The sequence below is a fragment of the Leptodactylus fuscus genome, chromosome 9 (genome assembly GCF_031893055.1).
Source record: "Leptodactylus fuscus isolate aLepFus1 chromosome 9, aLepFus1.hap2, whole genome shotgun sequence".
NCBI classification, from domain to species: Eukaryota; Metazoa; Chordata; class Amphibia; order Anura; family Leptodactylidae; genus Leptodactylus; species Leptodactylus fuscus.
In genome coordinates, this window is record NC_134273.1 from 76,529,257 (window position 1) to 76,550,599 (window position 21,343).

The following is a 21,343-nucleotide window of genomic DNA, read 5'->3' on the forward strand; positions in this document are numbered from 1 at the left end:
ACATGAGATATCAATGTACATATAGTCATACTGGATGATAAGCACCAAACCTATCCATATACTTACAGAACTGTGATATTGGAGCATCAAGTTGTGGTACGTTTCCTCCCTTTGCGTTAAGTTTCTGAACCTGAGTTGGCGGCACAGGTTTGTGTGATTGGCCGGTTGCTCTGTACATCGCTTGGACCCACAAAATTCTATCTTGTTCATCATCGCTTGCAAAGATCACGGTGTCACCTTCTTTGACTGCATTGAAGAATGATCGGCCACCCTCTAAGCCTGTGAAAATATTACAAGGCATGTATGTAGAACTCAAGGAACATGGCCAATCCACAGGACTATTGGTTGTACAGCTGGTCCTTGACCAGTGTCGACCACTAGAGTAACAGAGGATCCTGATGGGCCTAGGCTCTAACACAATAATGGTCCAGCAGAAGACACCATATGTGAAGGATACTACTACTATTTCCTAGAGGTTGTTAGCGAGTCGGTCTCAAGAATCATTTTATCTGGTGGGCCCAAGGAACCTCTCTTTCGACACTGACAACTTGACCCTTTGGGTGTGAGCTAGATCAAGTGGAAATAATTTGGTTATGAATCCTCAGGCATCCAAACACCATCTAGATCAACATACAGGGCCCCAAAACTTATAACTATATCTCCTAGTTCAATGAACCAAGCTGGTACTTACCTGGTTGTGGATCTGTGTAGTCCACCGTGTACCCATCCAGCTGAAGGAGCTCCTGTGGTTCTGCTTTTTTCTCTCGGTAACTGCACATGGCAAATGTATATTGACTGACCTGGAAACCAAACATCATACCATTACTTTAGCAAAAATACATGCATATATGAAGAATATAAGGCAACCCAGCCCAGAGACACCTCTTACATAAGGGTCCAGCATCTGGGACCCCCAGTGATCAATTCCTTGTATAAATGGAGTGGTAGTGCCGATGTGGACCACCATTATTTTCACTTTTGTGGGACTAATAGAGCATTGTATTTGGCTATCACTGTCAGTACCATAGAAGTGTATGGAGTGGTGGTCATTCATTGACAGAATGGTCTTGAATTGCCCCCTATTTTCATGATCACTGCAGCTCTAGTGGTCCAATACTTTGCAGTCTGTCACTATTCCCCTATTTTATATAAAATAAATCCACCACTTTTAATAGATGGAATCTCACTTTGGGTTTCCGTAAAGTAATTGACGCAGAAAGCAGTTACAAAAACATCTCTATGACTCTGTGACCTCAGTTCAATGGGTATCATGCAGTGCATTATTTCTCCTGAGGTGGCGCTGTAAGGGATCAGAGCACTTGCTATTAGATCTTCTTCTTAAAGCCTTGTAATTTAGCATTTATTAACTATGAACATATCTAGTGAATATTCCTTCATCGCAGCATGTTCAAGATTTTTCAGGGTGCTCGCTCCCTAACACAAACAGATGCAAGCTAGATATGTGCTAATACAAATCAGGGGTATTTTGCTTCTCAAAAACATATTTTCTTTATTTTTGCTACCAAAGCAACACATGTTTGTGCAATTAAAAGTATCACTGGTTGTATTAACACTTGGATGGCTTATATGGTACCCCTGTATACAGGAATCTATATATAGTTAGCTGCTTATGGTCATTCATCCTTCTATTTAGATCTATCTAGTTACAACTTCATTATTATTATTATTGTTTATTTATATAGCACTGTTAATCCCATGGTGCTGTACATTATATTAATCCCATGGTGCTGTACATTAAAGGGTTTACATACGATACACAAAATATACAAAACAAATATAATATTAGCAGTGACCGACTGTCACAATGGGAGATAAATGGCGCTGACCGCGAGGGCTTACAATCTATGAGGGAAGACCTGTCTGGTTACTGGACTTGTCTACATGTATGTATCATCTAACTATTTATGTAGATTTGTCTATACCTAATTAATATTGTCTATCTATCTATCTATCTATCTATCTATCTATCTATCTATCTATTGATATGTCTATCTGTTTAACTATCTTTCTGTCTGTCTATTTATTAATATAGATTTGTCTTTCATATATACTGTATATATATGTTTTTTTAATTTTTGCTATATATTTAGATCTATTTACCTATCCGTCTGTCTGTCTATCTATCTATCTATCTATCTATCTATCTATCTATCTATCTACCTATCTATCTATCTATCTATCTATCTATCTATCTATCTACCTATCTATCTCCTATCTATCTATCTATCTATCTATCTATCTATCTATCTATCTATCTATCTAATATATCTACCTATCTATCTAATATATCTACCTATCTATCTCCTATCTATCTATCTATCTATCTATCTATCTATCTATCTATCTATCTCCTATCTATCTATCTATCTATCTATCTATCTATCTATCTATCGATAACTATTTTAATATATTTCCCTTTTGAGATCTATCTATTTAGAACTGTATGGACTTGTATAAATTTATGTATGTATTATCTATCTATGTAGCTTTGTCTATATTTAGATTTCTATATCTTTCTATTTAGTGCAATTTACATTTCCAATAGCTCATATCTATTGTTGCGTCTATTTACATCTATCTAAGTACAGTATCTATCTATGAGGTTTGTCTATCTCATAACTGTCTATATATTTATTTATAGCTATTTTTCGATCTATCTATTGATGTATATATTTAAATCTATGTATGTAAAGTATCTAGATTTGTCTAACTTGTAACTGTCTAATTAGACAAATTAGATCAATCTATTTATTTTTGTCTATAACTACTGATGACTATTTATATTGATTTATCTATCTATGTATGTATCTATCTATCTATCTATCTATCTATCTATCATCTATCTATCTATCTATCTATCTATCTATCTATCTATGTATCTCATATCTATCTATCTATCTATCTATCTATCATATCTCTCATTATCTATCTATCTATCTATCTATCTATCTATCTATCTATCTATCTATCTATCTATCATTTCCACCAACAATCTTCTTCAGCCTTCATTGTTGCCTGTCTTGCAATCTGATGAACAGCTAGCCTTACTCCTGTAAGACCTGACCGCGGACATCCCACTGATTCTTCCTGACTTCTCTGCGCCCCATCCATCCTTTGCACATACCATCATGGCTCCCAAACATTATTATCCTCACATTAAACCTCCTTCTCCAAGATCTGACTTATTACATCAATTATTGATATATGTAGAAGTTGGTAGAAAAGTAGCTTTTATTATTACAAGTAATCTTGGCGTATAAATGTAAGACGCTTTGAAGCCTCATCATTCACATAAGACAAGCTCGAGAGTGACACCTTGTCACAAACAATGCCAGTTTGACTAGTAGGTGCCAGTCATAGGAAGGCAAAGCTGACTGATCCCTGCCGAGGTTGTCATCAGTGCTGTAAATGGCAGCTTTCACTCCTGTGCGTTACCATTTTCCTGACACGATACATTCAATGTCAGGGAGATGACGGCAGCCCCGGTGGCTGCAGGGGGCTGTGTCAGGCTCTACAATGGCCTCCAGGAAGCAGCCAGGCTCCATCAAAACCCAGCCCGAATTTAGCATTTTAAAAATCTGGAAGGAGACTGTTAGAAAGCAAAGGATTCTCCGAGCTGCAGGCTAGGAACTTACAGGGAAATTTACTGTCAAATTATTTCAAATGACTTTGTTAAGGTTGTGTCACATCCCGCGTCCCTTGCATCATTTTATTTGTTTGGACGTTTTTTTGACCCCTGGAATAAACCTTAAAGATTTGGACATTTGTTTTAAAATACTTATGTGCCAATGTGTCTTATGAGGTTTTGGGAAATGAAATGCAAATTCGGATCTGGAGAAGGGTGAAGGATATTATGTTAGACATGAGGGATTACGGAATACAGGACAAGGCCAGCGTCTGATAATTAATGGCAGCACGCTGTGACATATTATTGTGGCATGATATGTAAAGTACACTCATTTTAGAAAGCGTGGCGTTCATTAAGTAGAGTGCGCCCTCTAGTGGTAAAGACGTGGTAAAGGATTACAGACGTGTGCTTGGCCTAGTATTACGCCACAAAGTTTTAGGAAAACCATGCATTGATGTATGGGGAGCTGACGTACAAAAGGTGGTGCTAGAGCAAGTTCTCCTTTTGTAGTAATAATAAGACTGCAGAGGTTGTCTTTGAGCTCTTAAAGGGGTTGTCCAGGAAAATCCTTAGGATAGGCCATAAATATTGGATTAGCTGTTTGGAGGCCACTTTTGACACCTCTACTACACACAGTATGGAGGTAGAAATGGATAGCTTTCTGCCCGGTGTTGTGGTCAGGCACCGTAGCTGCAGCTCAGCTCCCACTGGAGGCAATGGAATCTGAGCTGCAGTACCAGTGTCTGGCCACTATATAAGGACTGGAGCCATCTGCTTCTGGCTCCATGCAGTCTACAGTGTTGGTAGTGGCCCTTGAGCAACTGATCCGCATGAGGGCCCACTGATCAGAAATTTATGGTCTATCTTTAGGATAAAAAAAATTCTGGCCAACCCCTTTAATTGTATGCCCAAAACTGATCAGGCCTCCCTTTTTCTTGCTCCTGGCTGGAGGAAAATATTGTTACTGCGTGGCAGGTTCTTCACTCGATGATACTGACGGCCATCTCTAGTCCCTGGTCCTGGAAGGCAGAAGCACCGACAGTTTTGATAAATGTGTGTTATACCCGCCAACCTCAGGTGAGCACACTACTGTTGACCGAATATAGGAGCCTTTTTTGGGGTGAGGGTCATGCAACACCACGAGGCTCCCCCTTTATTATGTTTTTGCCTAGAATGCCCAACACTGAGACATATCTAAGCAAAATTCAATGGACAAAGTTAAGAACTGGCAATTGGTCAAAATAAAATATGTAATGATCCGCTTTCATCCTCTCCTCCTTTACGGCGGCGGACCTCCGGTGGTCTCCTCTGGTCGTCCTTACCGTTGATCCAGCAATGATGTGAATGACCTCTGATCTGATCATTGACCTCAGCAGTCACGTGAGTGCGTCCGTCGCTGGACCGTTGCTGGATCAGAGTGTCTGCAGTGATGACCAGGCAAATTTCTGGATGTGACCAACGCAGAAGTCGGCCATGAGCAGGAAAAAAGTGATATCATTGGGAGGCGTTTTGGATGTCTGGGATTTTTGGAAAATTAACCGCATAGGCATTGGCGCCTATGATCCCTTGTGGTGATGATGTCTCGTACATCATTCACGTGACTGGGAAGGAAGGGGTTAAAAGGTGTTTGCTATGAGAAGAAATGTCCTCTTAGCCCTTCGGCTTCTTTTTTTCTGTCTTGACATGAATGCCATCACTATTTGCTCATGGGAAGACACCTGTCAATCAAGCCAAGTGGAAGAAACCGGAGAATAGCCACATGGAAGACATTTTCCCTGAGTTTGCAGGACTTCAAAAACATGGCTGCTTTCTTCTTCGCAGGAAGTGACATCACGACCATTGGTCACATGGCCCAGCTACAGCTCAGTCTCATTATTTTGGCGCTGTCATGTGACCAATGACGTCAGGTCACTTTCTGAGAAGAACAAAGCAGCCTTGTTTTTGAGTCCTGCACGATTCCTTTAAGACAATGAGCAGATGTATTAAACTGTCTAAAAGCAAATCTGTCTTAGACACTCCTAACAACCAATCACAGCACAGCTTTCATTTTTCAGGAGCGGAATACAAAATGAAAGCTGCGTTGTGATTGGTTGTTATGGGAAACTAAGACAGATTTCTTTTTTTGGCAGTTTTCTGGAGTAAAACACAATTGTCTTTAGTGAGCGAGCCTGTCCATTATATCATATTGTCTAAGGTTAGGGGAGCAGCGATTTTCTGGCAGGTTCTGGTCAATTTAAAGTGGCAGATTGACTAAAATGGTCTAAGAGCAAAACGGTCTCAGTTACCCATAGCAGCCAATCACAGTGCAGCTTTCTTCTTTTACTCTGCTCCTGAAAAATGAAAGCTGCACTGTGATTGGTTGCAACTAAAAGACCATTTTAATTCATCTGCACCAAAATTCCCTAAAATGCCATTGTCAATAAGGTTAAAGGACGGCCATAGCTGTCTGACCGGAGGGGGTCGGCCCTCTTGGACCCCACAAAATCACAAGAGCACCATCTCAGCAGTCCCATAGAAGTGAATGGAGTGGTAACACAAATCTGTGACCTACCAATCCTTTCAAATGCAGCAAACAGGACCCCTGACCTTGTGACTGGTCCTAGTGGTTGGATCCCCACTGAACAGTTAATCCCCTTCCTGTAGGCAAGAGACAACTTGAAATTATTGGAATACCCCTTTGAAGACCATCATCCTCTATATACATTATTAGGGCATATGAATGTTACAAGAGCCCCCTTCGTATGCCAAAATGGAGCGATGGACCAACCTCTGAAGATTCGTCTAGTGTTGGGTTTGGATGGTTGTTTCGGGTTGAAGAAATCTGGATAAAATTGGAATTGAAATTATTATGGTCTGGGGTCTCTTCTCATATAGGTGGAGGTGTAAAAACTAAAAAACTAAAAAAACATTTATACTCACCTTCCCTTCCTTCCGGGCCTCCTTGTGGTGTCCACAGCGCTCTCTGGGTCCTATTTTGGGCTTTGGGGTGACTTTATGTGCCTGGGGTCACTGCTGAGGTCTGCGATTGAGCCTTAGGGGTTATGACCTCATGGTGCTTGGCACGCCCTATATGACTGCTAAGGCCTCAGCAGTGACCCCATGTGCATGACGTCCCCCGGAGTATAATAATTTCACTTCTAATTCGCGGGTGATGAACCCCCCCAATGTTTCGGGGTTGGGACGAACCCAAAACTTTTGATATATTTGGGTTGAATCTATTTTGTCACGAATTCGATTGTTCATCTCTCCCAAAATGCAGTCTGTGCATTTCTTATCTTTAAAGACAATGGGGGAGACTTTGTTAATGTCCTCCTATCCAGTAGAGGGCGTGCTTTCCTGCATCATTTGCAGCAAATTCTAATAAATCTGGCGAGGTTGATGACACTTCCCTTTGCACACTTTCATTACACCCCCTTTGAGTAAAGAGGGCAGCACAAAAAAATATTATTATTTTTTTGTGCAAAACATTTGCAACTTTTTAAGCCTTGTACAGTCTTAGCAAAGTGAATAAGGTTTCGTTAATCTTATCCATTGTGGGGAAAAAAGAGCTGCAGAAACTGTAAAAATGCAGAGAATAACATTGCAAAAACTCAATGAAAAATGCTGCGGAAAAAATGCAATGCATTTTCACTGATTTTTTCCCGCAGCGTTTTTTAGCCATGTTTCGCAACGTGGGGCCTTAGCCGTAAACGGACTTTTATCAGAATGTACAATGGTTATCTAGTAACAGGTTCATGTGGGTTCTATTCAAACCTGTGAGTTTGGTCTGCCATCTGCTGGTCAAACTAATAAATGCAAAAAAATTGTACAGTAAAGCCAATAAAAATTTTTAATGGATGTTTTTGTTGTCTTTGCTACAAATTCTTTTCCTGTCTTTGAAAGGAATTATATAGAATGGGTTCATCTGTAGAGATTCCAGTTCCAAACCCTGTAAAGCATTTTTTGTTGCTTGGATCCTTCCATCTTACTTGATACTGCTGGATACATCGATACGTAAAATAGACCCCTCCAGACAACTCATGCACCCCTATGAGTATATCTTGGGGATATTAGGTCTTAAATTAAAGGTCCTGTACCCCTGGTGCTCATACGTATGACTATTGGGAGCACTGGTTTCCCTGCAGAGATCCAGTTGGCATAAGGGATCCCGTACACATTGCTTCATGGGAAAAAAAAACTATGCAAATTAGCGCTTCTATAGAAGAAGTAAAACTGAATCTCTGGTGCCAGGCAGATCCGAAAAACAGAAACTCAAGCTTAGGTGTCACCTGTCCCCGACTTTGTTGTTCAGTTTGACCTTGCATCAGTGTCATTGCCGCCAAGGAACCAGTGACATATGGCTGTGACATCCCTAGTCCCACGTCCTCCATATGGATTGTCCAAATTCCTTTAATGGGTCGGACATTGGTTTATAGGTTATCTACCAGAAGGCTTCCTAATGTACACGCTCATACTTGTGGGTATCTGTGGAGAATGGACCAGTGCGCTCTGCTTTACCCCACCGCTCCATGTACAATACATGACCGTAAACAAATGCAAGGCTGCCATTCACCGCCGGGCTCGGTTTTGTATTGACTGTACTGAAGGGGTTAAATGTGGCGTTATACGGTTTCTCTGATCTTGTTGCAGATGTACCAGATAAGTGATAGAGAGTGATAGACAATGCTCTGTGGTGTATCAGAACATAGAGGGGTATCCTGGCCCCATACAATAATGGTAAATCTGGATGGGTCATGACTCTATGAAGGGTCGGGGTCTAGCATTGGGGCATCCCACCCATCCAAGGAATGAAGGGGATACAGTATTGATTTAGCGCTACATCCTCTTCTAGGTTTTCCAGGCACTTTTGGCCAGTGCAGCTCATGAGGCCATGCGGGGGCGCCACTGTACACGGAAAAACAGTGAAGAGATGATACGCCATCATTATGCATAAGGATCCATCGACAAACTCCTCTCTGCTACGCCTGACGAATTCAACACCGCCACTTTGGCAGCGAAGCTGTGCAGACATTTGCCGTTACAATTCATTTTGATCTTTCTTTATGGATTGATGAGTGAAGTGAACTCTATGGCCTGGAGATACAGACGGGGAGAGTAGTGCGCCCACTAGGGGCTATCCTCTGGACACGCGCTCCAGCTCCAGCCATACACATACATTACATTGTGGTAGCCAGCTGCCTGGTCAAGAGTCACGGTCAGATCTCAGGTGCTTCAATGCCGCCCCCCAACCCCCCATGATCACAAATAACAACAAATACATTGAGGCTTGAAATGCGAGAGCAGCAGGGACGAGGGGCCCAGGGCTGTGTCTGCCATAGGACGCCTCCGACAAGATTGTGTCAGCAGGAAGGGACAAGCCGAGTGATTTATTGTAGCGAGGTCACTAATAAAAAAAAAAAGGGGAACGTTCTGTTTCCAGCCTGATTTATTGACACCACCACAGTTGTGTTCACCGGGGTATAGATAACGCTCATCGCCACAGAACACAAAGCCAAAGTCACATGAAAGTCAAAGGAACGAGTTTCATGCAGCGGCGGTGCCATATTGTGCGTCACTCCATAGACGTCTCCCATTATGTTTGCAAGGCACAGTCTCTATTTTTTTTTGCAAAATCAGACACCAAAAGGGAGAGGTTTGTGCAATTTTACACCAAAAGTTGAATTTCTTAAAGGATTGCTTCCAGGACAGAACTTCGAGAGTTCTGTGGTCCCCAAAAATGAGATGTGATAGAGAAAGGGTTAAAATTAAAAATGTGTTATGTGTCTGCGGCGATGACGTCAGTGGCCCCCAACATGGTAGTCGGCAACTTTATTGCTGCAGCAATGATCTAGCCGCAGTCACGTGTCTCTGTATAGCAATGGAGATCAGTAATAGTCAGTGGCCTCACCACGTGGTCGCATTTGAGATTGGGCCCCATAGTCAACGGGACCCTAGGACCTATATGCCACAAAAAGACTGGAACACCCCGTACCATCCTGACCATGGCCACAGTCAGGAAGCCTGCACAAGTTTCTAGAAAGCTATCTCTATTGGATGCCTTGCAGTGTTCACAGAATTACAATGCCAGGACCTGACTGAGCATGTGCGTCCACCGACACTGAGCTCATTAGGTGGACATGCACCCTGGCGTACACTCTGGACACCAGGTGGCACTATACTATGTAGGTAAATGCAATACATGGCAAATATTTTTCTTAATTTTTTTTAAATTGGTGTGAAAATAGTGTAAAAAAATTACCTGGACCAAGACGAAAAAGCGTTTTTTCCATCTCTTCCACACGTTTTTACCAATCGCCCATAAATACCTGGGGAACAATACAAAGAAAGCAGATTGAGAAATGTTTAAAGAAAATGGTTACCATACATGAAATTAAGTGAGGGCTTATAGAAAGCTGAAAGAAGGGGATAAGGTCGATCATTTTTTTGGAAAAAACGATGTCATACTCAGCAGCTTCTCAAGGGAGGCAACACTTAGACCCCATGAACACGACTGAGCGTGCTTCCGATGTGGGGCGAGTTTGCGATAAAGTGTCACTCCAAGTGCATTCCCTTATGCATTCACGCCTATGGGGGCTTCTGATCCCGTCAGTTCCTGCTCAAAAATCATCCATGTCATCGGAATGGAATGGCCATTTAATGGGATTGACAATCTTATCTTATCAGAATGGTTGGATAATGATCATAAGGCTCTGCAAACTGTGCAAGAACCTGGCAGCCAGTGTTCAATTTCCCTGCAGCGCCACCACAGGGGAGACAAAGAATGACACTGTTCTGATCCTTGGTCTCTGACCCCTGAGCTCACATGACTACTGAGACCAATCAGTGGCTGGAGAGGAACTTATGATGTCACTCACATATTACTTGAGGCCACTGATTGGTCACAGAAGTCATGTGAGCTGCTACAAGGCCTGGGACCCTGAAAGGGCACAAAGGCCATACTAACTTTACATGGGGGGTCCAGAAGCTTCATGTTACACTTCTATAAATTGAAAATAATAATAACATATCTGTATGGTACATGGTGAGAATATACGTAATATAGTCAGTGGCCTCGATGACTACCTGACATGGTCGATGATTTATTGTAGTGGTTTGTACTGTTTTTATATCACATTCTGTTCTACATTTTTTCACATTGATCTCATGTTGAGGACAGAGGCAAAGTCCCATCTGTTTGCATACGCTGCGGTCAGGACTCCTGGGGTGATGCCCATAGACCGGACAAATTCACTTCCGATCACTGATGGAGCACGGAGCTCAGATCATTGGTCTCAGGGATGACTTGTCTGCGGGGGCTCGTAATGATAATGGGAGCGTTCACAGATTTCATACTGGTAATGCCTTCTCAGGGGGGGATGTGACATGGGGGGTGATCCACAAACAGTAACATGAATTTACATTAATATGGCAACAAGTGGCAAATGATCAAATATTCTGGATTATTAGACGTAATGAATAGATATTAATTTCTATAATAGATAGTTTTCTATGACTGTCTCATGATCTGGAGTCCATAATATCTGATAATTTGCTGCCTGTCAGGGCAGTACTGGATTAAATTAATTTTACTGCCATAACCATACAGAATTATATATATATATATATATATATATATATATATATATATTCATTCATCCTGATCTACCTGATGCCTGTTACCAATTTTGGCTTGCCATGACCCCGCACTGACTCATTCTGACTTTACACCTGTCTGCTCATCCTGATCTTCCTGATACCTGCTACCACCGCCTCCTTGTATACCAGTGCTGCTATAAATCTGATCCCAGGCTAGTTACCACCTACAACTGAAGAATGCCAAGAGGAAGCAAACTCGTAGTTTCCCTGCAATAAAGTCTAGATACTCATACGGGGGTTAAAGCATGAATATCAAGGAGGCATCTAAAAAACGCTCATGGACATGTTCTAAAGCCAAACTGTATAGGTGGCACGATGGGTCCATAACCCACTACCTATTACAATGTCAGGACACATCAGCTGGGTGGAGACCATGACATTCAGGTCAAGGATGTGGACTTTTCACCAAACATCATGCATAGTATAGTGGTCGTGCCTGGTTTTGCAGCTCAACCCCATTCACTAGAATGGGACTGATCTGCAAACAGGCCATGTGTATCAGGCCCCCCAAATCACACATTGATGTTCTATCCTAGGGATAGTATTTAAAGTGATTACCCACTTTCTACAATTGATGGCCTATAGAGATGAGCGAGTAGGTAGTCGATCGAATATTACGGTATTCGATCGACTACTGCGGTATTCGAAATACTCGTACTCGGTCGAATACCACGCGGTAAACGTAAAGGCGTTTACCACATGGTATTCGACCGAGTACGAGTATTTCGAATACCGTAGTATTTGATTGAATACCTACTCGGTCAAATACTACACTCGCTCATCTCTAATGGCCTATCCTTAGTGGTCGGACCCCCACGGGGTGGGAGAGCTGAGCTGCTCATTCGTGATACAAACTATAGCAGTGATTGACTTCAGTGGGATAGTTTTTACAGAAAGCTTGGCACCGGGGATCTGGGGAATCCCATGTGTTGGATCCCCGCAGATCAAAAATTGATGACCTATCTTAAGGATAGGCTATCCATTCTAGAAAGTAAAAAACTCCTTTAACTCCTGGAAAACTCCGTTAGGCGGAGGCCCCACGTTGCAGCTTTTTTTGTTGCAGATTTTGTTACTGAGCCAAAGCCAGGAGTGGATTCAGCAGAAGGTAGAAGTATAAGAACTTCCTAGGTATTTCCTAATCCTTCTGTAGCCATTCTTGGCTTTGGCTTAAAAAACCGCAGCAAAATCTGCAACTAAAAAAGCTGCGTTTCTGCAACGTGGGCTCAAATAGCCTCAGTGATTTAGTCATGACTGTGTTACTTACCCACAATGCTTCATGTTCTGTGGTTTATCCATTCGGACTGCTAATTTGATCTTCAAGTCATGATCAGGGCAATTTTTGGACACCGTCATTTTATGCCACTCGGACTGTTTGGGACTGTTTGGGGTTGGGTGAAGAACAACCTTTAAAATGCAAAAGCAGAAAAGAAAAAAATACAATAAAAAATTATTCACTGAAAAGAAATTCTCACAATTCTATGGAAAATGGTGCCAATTATTTGCCAAATTCATTGCGTTATTGAAACTTTTTATGTCTGCTTTAAAAAGTGTCTAGAAAATGAGAGTAGATAAGAGATAATTTACAATTTTTTGGTGCAAATTATTGGTGTACAATACATGCACAGAAAATTGGACGCAGATTATATTATGTTTGCTATAAGAGATCTGGTGGGAACTGAGATATGTTAGTGGCTCTCTTGCTCTAGTTGAAGAGGGAGGTGTGAAATATGGACTCACCCCATGACACCTATATGCTCCTTTGGGGTGTATGGACAAGTATCGAAAAATCCCACAAAGAACCCCACAAAGGGTTCAACGTCAAACTTTTTGGAAAGATGTTCTAAGACAAAATATAGACTCTAGAGAAGCTTTCAAGGGGTGCTGGATCTCACTGAGGAGACCCAGCTGTGAAGGATGCCCCATGAGGAAAGAAATGCAAATTTTGTTACAAAGATTCTTCCTTTCTTACTGTTCTTCTCCAATAGATGGCATTAGCAAGACATTTTTCATTCTTCTGGAAGAGACCTAACTTGCACACAATAGAGTTGAAAGTGGTGGACTATCAATGTCAGGCTGAAGTTCTCCTTGGGTCTACCAGATATAATGACCCCTTGAAAATAGACTGTAATTTCCTTCAAATTTGGTTGCCTTCTGCAGGACCATTATTGTCTTAGAGCCTGGGTCCACCTGAGGATCCTCTAGTAGTCTGATATGTCTAGTCTATGTCTAATATGGATTATATGGACCTCCTCATCTTCTTCTGCCATCACTAGTCTATGTTTTTGGCATCAACAGGTTTTGCTATCAACAAGTACTTACCCGTCCAAGTTCTTTATCCTCCAGTGCAAGGACCCCGGTGCTCTCAGTGAAGAGCTTGACCTTGACGGCAGGTAGAGCATGTGTGGTGGAGAAATCCCCTTGTGTCCCCCAACTGGAGTCAAAAAAAAGGAAACGGGTATCAGTCATAAAGTCATTGTATAATAAGGAGGTCAAGGAATGGGTTAAATCTGAAATGACAATGTAGCACAAAAACGTGCTACAACTCTGTGACAAGAAATGTGTTAATTGTCTCTCTAGTTAATGTGAGACAGATGTCTGCTATGGTGGTTCAGTGCTAAGATCTTGTAGGTGCAAGATGTTGCAGTTCGGCAGTAAGACGACATGTTCCATTTAACCCATCCCATACAAGGACACTTTTGGGTATTCAGAGATCTCTCCTTGTCCTAGAGAAAGATCAGTGGCAAAATAATATCTTTCTGTTTGGAATTCTGAGCTAAATATAGAGAGAGAAGCAGTTATGGATTGTATGTACCGTTCTGCAGACCATGGCCGCTATGGGGACTGCCCTGCATCTAATGATGTAGTCTTTGTGCACCATACATATAATATACAATAAATGCAACACTTTTGAGAGATTTGCCAACTGTTCAGTGAGGCCTTTTTTGCAGGACAAGCTGTAGTTTTCAAGGGCACAATTTGAGCGTCCACACAATGACTTTTTAATAACTTTTTATTTACTTTTTGGGACAGGAGCTACAATGTAAACACAAACCTGAATTTCTGACATTCTCCTTGAAGATAAGTTACTGAAATGGGAAATCCCTTTAATTTTACTCTGTTTCTGCCCCCAAATCATACATTTATAGTGCTGGTGACTCTTCCATAATGTGAATGTACAGAATGGGAATGGTTCAGGGTATCAGCAAAAGGTGTCAGCTATAACTTTCAGCTAACTAAGGCCTCATTTACATTTGCGTTTGGATTCCGCATGAGGACCCCCCCGAATGGAATACAGAAGCGGTGTGCCAATGGAAGCACACGGACCCCTTAGATTATAATGGGGTCCATGTGCTTGCCGCCAGATCTCCACAGGGATCACGTGGACAGGAAAGTAGTTCACAATCTACTTTCCTGTCCGCATGATTCGTGTAGGCAACGCGCGGCCAGCACATGGACCCCATTATAGTCTATGGGGTCCATGTGCTTTTACTGCACACCACTTGCAGTTGCGTTCGGTATTCCGTTCGGGGGGGTCCCCATGTGGACTCCCCGAACGGAAAACCGAACTCAGCTGTGGTAACACTAGCTCCGATCCAAACTATATTGTTACCTCCAATCCCTGTTCTACCCCCTTCATGAGGCATAAAATAGCAACTGTGAAAGAAAATAAAGCAATAGTAATGCCAGAACTTCAGTTTTTTTGCTTAAGCCATTTTGCAACAAAACTGAATAAAAACTGTACCTTTGAAAATTACAGGTCATCACACAAAAAACAAGACATCATATACCCGTATTGACAGATCCAAAAGTCATTGATCTTATAACTACATACAAAGGAGTAAAATATTAGTAGAACATAAAAAGAAGAAAAACAAAACAAATCTAATTTTGTTAATCGTTACAATTGTACTGACCCGTGGAATATAAGTCACATTGGCGGTTCTCTAACCCCACAAACAATACCAATACAATTACACAATACAGCAAAAATTGTGCCATTAAAAAATACAATCCATCCTATAAAAACAAGCCCTGATATGGGAATGATGGCTTTCACAATATAGAGCAGAAAACGTGTAGAACATAGTCACATCCTTAAGAGGTTACACAGCCCCTGCAGTCGTCTCTGCGCCTTGCGGCCACTTCCCTACTGAGAGCAGCAAAAAAACATACAAAAATATGTAAGCGAGCAAAGAAAATAAAGAACAAGGGATTGTGCTGAACATCGCACCGCGGCCGCCTGTGCAGGCACAAAGTCTATCTGCTGGATGGAGTTCAACATCTGGTGCCTGCCAGCAAATGCATTTCATCAATAGTAGATGAGTGCAGGCAGTGGTAGTGTGCCCAGCATGGCAGCTGTGAACTTTATAACAAATGAAGATGCCCGAAGCGAGCAGGTAGCAGCACATCAGTCCTTCCTGCACATAACAAGAGCCCCAGTCTTGTTCAGTGATCAAAGCGGGATCGGGAAAGAAGAAGATCCCGCTGATAGAAAACCATGACTGCTACAGGACAGGGTCATGTATGACTGAAACAACAATGGAAAATCTGTAACAGGACCCCCGCCTGCCATGTTCCATTTATAATACTGGTGTCCCGGTATGGGGTTGAGGGCCTGTTTACCCCCATTAGGCTCCATGGCCCAGGTGTGATTGCAATCCTAGCACCCCTCCATAGCTGCACTCAATGGGAGCCATGGCTGTGTCTGTGGTTTTCAACCAACCACAGATAGCAAATTCATTGTCTACTTCACTTTTCCTCCTTGTCTTCTACAGCACTGCCTGTGTGTCAGTCTTCACTGTGTTTCTAGCATTATATTCACACATTGGTTTCTGCCTACTGTAGATTTGATGCATGGTACAGGGAAGGAGAGAAAGCTCCAGATAGAACGTATTTACTTTTAATCCAGGCTTAGAGCATTTAGGTGAACCTATTCAGATGGTGGATTATAATATAGGTGATATAGGAAACGGTCATGGTTTTGATGCCCAAAGTGGCCAAAGATTTCATGTACATTATGGATTACTAAAGGTTTTACTATATTTTGACAAAAACACAATAAAAATTGCACTGTGCAATGATCCCAGGGTAATGTGTGCAGGACCTACATAGCTAACATCACATGGCCATATCTCTGCAGGTCCTGAAGACTCACATATTGGTAGCCTATCCTCAGGATAAGTCATCAATAAGGACCCGCACAGGTCAGCTGTTTGAAGAGGCCACAGTGCTGTGGCCTCTTCCTTCTGCCGATGACATCACATTCATTGGTCGCATGGTACAGCAGCAGCTCAGTCCCTTTCAAATGAATGGGTCTGAGCTGCAATTCCAAGTACAATTGAAAATATGTACGGCATTGTACTAGGTGTTCATTGGAGAGGCCATAGGTGTTCTGGGAGTCAGACCTTCATTGATGACCTATAGAAGTGATGATGAACCTTTTAGAGACCGAGTGCCCAAACTGCAACCCAAAACCCACCAATTTATCACAAAGTGCCAAAATGGCAATTTAACCTTAATAAAGTACGGATCCACAATTGCACACAATTACAGACTTGCAAAATATGGTCATACAAATTGGGTTTTATAGAGCTTTCTGCTCCACTGTGACCCCCACACAGTACAATCTGCTCCACAGTGACCCCCAAACAGTATACTCTGCTGCACAATGGTCCCCACACAGTATAATCTGCTGCACAGTGGTCCCCACACAGTATAATCTGCTGCACAGTGGTCCCCACACAGTATAATCTGCTCCACAGTGGTCCCCACACAGTATACTCTGCTGCACAGTGGTCCCCACACAGTATAATCTACTCCACAGTGGTCCCCACACAGTATAATCTGCTCCACAGTGGTCCCCACACAGTATACTCTGCTGCACAGTGGTCCCCACACAGTATAATCTGCTGCACAGTGGTCCCCACACAGTATAATCTGCTGCACAGTGACCCCCACACAGTATAATCTGCTGCACAGTGGTCCCCACACAGTATAATCTGCTCCACAGTGGTCCCCACACAGTATACTCTGCTGCACAGTGGTCCCCACACAGTATAATCTACTCCACAGTGGCCCCCACACAGTATAATCTGCTCCACAGTGGTCCCCACACAGTATACTCTGCTGCACAGTGGTCCCCACACAGTATAATCTGCTGCACAGTGGTCCCCACACAGTATAATCTGCTGCACAGTGGTCCCCACACAGTATAATCTGCTGCACAGTGACCCCCACACAGTATAATCTGCTGCACAGTGGTCCCCACAGAAGTATAATCTGCTCCACAGTGGTCCCCACACAGTATACTCTGCTGCACAGTGGTCCCCACACAGTATAATCTACTCCACAGTGGTCCCCACACAGTATAATCTGCTCCACAGTGGTCCCCACACAGTATACTCTGCTGCACAGTGGTCCCCACACAGTATAATCTGCTGCACAGTGGTCCCCACACAGTATAATCTGCTGCACAGTGGTCCCCACACAGTATAATCTGCTGCACAGTGACCCCCACACAGTATAATCTGCTGCACAGTGGTCCCCACACAGTATAATCTGCTCCACAGTGGTCCCCACACAGTATACTCTGCTGCACAGTGGTCCCCACACAGTATAATCTGCTGCACAGTGGTCCCCACACAGTATAATCTACTCCACAGTGGCCCCCACACAGTATAATCTGCTCCACAGTGGCCCCCACACAGTACAATTTGCTCCACGGTGGCCCACACACAGTATAATCAGTTCCATGGATGGGTGCCCAAAGAGAGGGCTCTGAGTGCCACCTCTGGCACCTGTGCCATAGGTTCGCCATCACGGACCCATAGTAACAGTATAAGAATCCACTACTATGATTTCATAGGATTCCAAGTAACTACTGCAAGTATCTTTTATACGGGTGACCATACAATGTCCAAGTAGTTGTTCTGATCCAATCTAAACTCCAGACCCCACCACGGGATCTAATCAGTGCGACCATACTGTCCTATTTCCTATAGTTTCTGAATATACCAGCGCAACAATGTGTTCTTGTAATATGAGCAAGCGGGAACTGGGTGACATCAGCCTACATACCTTCCCACAAGAGAACAATACATTAAGGTGTTGTATTGCTTCACCAGATCTTATTATTATCACCTCTCCTTCTCCAAGACATGGAAAATGTCAGTGAAGTGATAGATATTCTTTGCAGAGAGTGGAGGAAAACGCTCGGCGCTCTGCATGACAGCATCTGCTTTCCAACCATCACTCCTGTTTGCGAGTAAAAGCCTCATATTTGCCGAGTGTTCCCAGACCATATGTTATCGGCAAATGTTGCTAACTAAAAAACAAACAATCATTTTCATCAGGATTTTTCACAGGATGAAGAAAGTGGCACAGAGGGACCAAACCCTAAAGAAACGGAACTGGAGATAAAGATGGTATTTGTACGCGGCTCTGGGTGGATCGGAAGAGCTAATGAGATAAGAGACCTCAAACATTTACAGTAAGACCCGCAAAGCGAGAAGAGACTGTGGGATTAATGAAGGCGGAGGTGAGAAGCCAGGTAGAGCGAGACAATGTACAGATGTAGCAGTGCTGAGTTTGTCATTCGCCAACAATTATCATGATGGTTCTGGTATGCAGTGCAAAAACAACACAGTCCCTTAATTATAACTTCAACCCTTCCTGCTTCTGCCATATACATAGAGAAAGCCTGTGAGTCCTGATCTCCCATATACATAGAGAAAGCCTGTGAGTCCTGATCTCCCATATACATAGAGAAAGCCTGTGAGTCCTGCTTATCCCATATACATAGAGGAAGCCTGTGAGACCTGATCCCCATATACATAGAGAAAGCCTGTGAGACCTGATCCCCCATATACATAGAGAAAGCCTGTGAGTCCTGATCTCCCATATACATAGAGAAAGCCTGTGAGTCCTGATCCCCCCATATACATAGAGAAAGCCTGTGAGTCCTGATCCCCCATATACATAGAGAAAGCCTGTGAGTCCTGATCCCCCATATACATAGAGAAAGCCTGTGAGACCTGGTCCCCCATATACATAGAGAAAGCCTGTGAGTCCTGATCCCCCATATACATAGAGAAAGCCTGTGAGTCCTGCTTATCCCATATACATAGAGGAAGCCTGTGAGTCCTGATCCCCATATACATAGAGGAAGCCTGTGAGTCCTGATCCCCATATACATAGAGAAAGCCTGTGAGTCCTGATCCCCCCATATACATAGAGAAAGCCTGTGAGTCCTGATCCCCCCCATATACATAGAGAAAGCCTGTGAGTCCTGATCCCCCATATACATAGAGAAAGCCTGTGAGTCCTGCTTATCCCATATACATAGAGAAAGCCTGTGAGTCCTGATCCCCATATACATAGAGAAAGCCTGTGAGACCTGATCCCCCATATACATAGAGAAAGCCTGTGAGTCCTGATCTCCCATATACATAGAGAAAGCCTGTGAGTCCTGATCCCCCCATATACATAGAGAAAGCCTGTGAGTCCTGATCCCCCATATACATAGAGAAAGCCTGTGAGTCCTGATCCCCCATATACATAGAGAAAGCCTGTGAGACCTGGTCCCCCATATACATAGAGAAAGCCTGTGAGTCCTGATCCCCCATATACATAGAGAAAGCCTGTGAGTCCTGCTTATCCCATATACATAGAGGAAGCCTGTGAGTCCTGATCCCCATATACATAGAGGAAGCCTGTGAGTCCTGATCCCCATATACATAGAGAAAGCCTGTGAGTCCTGATCCCCCCATATACATAGAGAAAGCCTGTGAGTCCTGATCCCCCCCATATACATAGAGAAAGCCTGTGAGTCCTGATCCCCCATATACATAGAGAAAGCCTGTGAGTCCTGCTTATCCCATATACATAGAGAAAGCCTGTGAGTCCTGATCCCCCATATACATAGAGAAAGCCTGTGAGTCCTGATCCCCCATATACATAGAGAAAGCCTGTGAGACCTGGTCCCCCATATACATAGAGAAAGCCTGTGACTCCTGATCCCCCCCATATACATAGAGAAAGCCTGTGAGTCCTGATCCCCCATATACATAGAGAAAGCCTGTGAGACCTGATCCCCCATATACATAGAGAAAGCCTGTGAGTCCTGATCCCCCATATACATAGAGAAAGCCTGTGAGTCCTGATCCCCCATATACATAGAGAAAGCCTGTGAGTCCTGATCCCCCATATACATAGAGAAAGCCTGTGAGACCTGGTCCCCCATATACATAGAGAAAGCCTGTGACTCCTGATCCCCCCCATATACATAGAGAAAGCCTGTGAGACCTGCTCTCCCATATACATAGAGAAAGCCTGTGAGTCCTGATCCCTCGTATACATAGAGAAAGCCTGTGACTCCTGATCCCCCCCATATACATAGAGAAAGCCTGTGAGTCCTGATCCCTCGTATACATAGAGAAAGCCTGTGAGTCCTGATCCCCCCCATATACATAGAGAAAGCCTGTGAGTCCTGATCCCCCATATACATAGAGAAAGCCTGTGAGTCCTGCTTATCCCATATACATAGAGAAAGCCTGTGAGTCCTGATCCCCATATACATAGAGAAAGCCTGTGAGTCCTGATCCCCCATATACATAGAGAAAGCCTGTGAGTCCTGATCCCCCATATACATAGAGAAAGCCTGTGAGTCCTGATCCCCCATATACATAGAGAAAGCCTGTGAGTCCTGATCCCCATATACATAGAGAAAGCCTGTGAGTCCTGATCCCCCATATACATAGAGAAAGCCTGTGAGTCCTGATCCCCATATACATAGAGAAAGCCTGTGAGTCCTGATCCCCCATATACATAGAGAAAGCCTGTGAGTCCTGATCCCCATATACATAGAGAAAGCCTGTGAGTCCTGCTCTCCCATATACGTAGAGAAAGCCTGTGAGTCCTGATCCCTCGTATACATAGAGAAAGCCTGTGAGTCCTGCCCCCCATATACATAGAGAAAGCCTGTGAGTCCTGATCCCCCATATACATAGAGAAAGCCTGTGAGTCCTGATCCCCCATATACATAGAGAAAGCCTGTGAGTC

At 43.2% G+C, this 21,343-nt stretch overlaps 1 protein-coding gene across 10 annotated transcripts in view; it reads right to left on the reverse strand.

The window, feature by feature from the left end:
- CADPS (calcium dependent secretion activator) overlaps positions 1–21,343 on the reverse strand; it is a 306,702-nt gene that overhangs the window by 150,643 nt on the left and 134,716 nt on the right. For all 10 annotated transcript variants that reach the window (XM_075287333.1, XM_075287332.1, XM_075287331.1 and 7 more), the window contains exons 7-11: positions 13,604–13,715; positions 12,549–12,688; positions 9,888–9,954; positions 692–800; positions 67–279 (exon numbers count right to left, since the gene is read on the reverse strand). In XM_075287333.1, the coding sequence (XP_075143434.1) occupies positions 67–279; positions 692–800; positions 9,888–9,954; positions 12,549–12,688; positions 13,604–13,715 (641 nt within the window). The remainder of the gene's footprint in view (positions 1–66; positions 280–691; positions 801–9,887; positions 9,955–12,548; positions 12,689–13,603; positions 13,716–21,343) is intronic.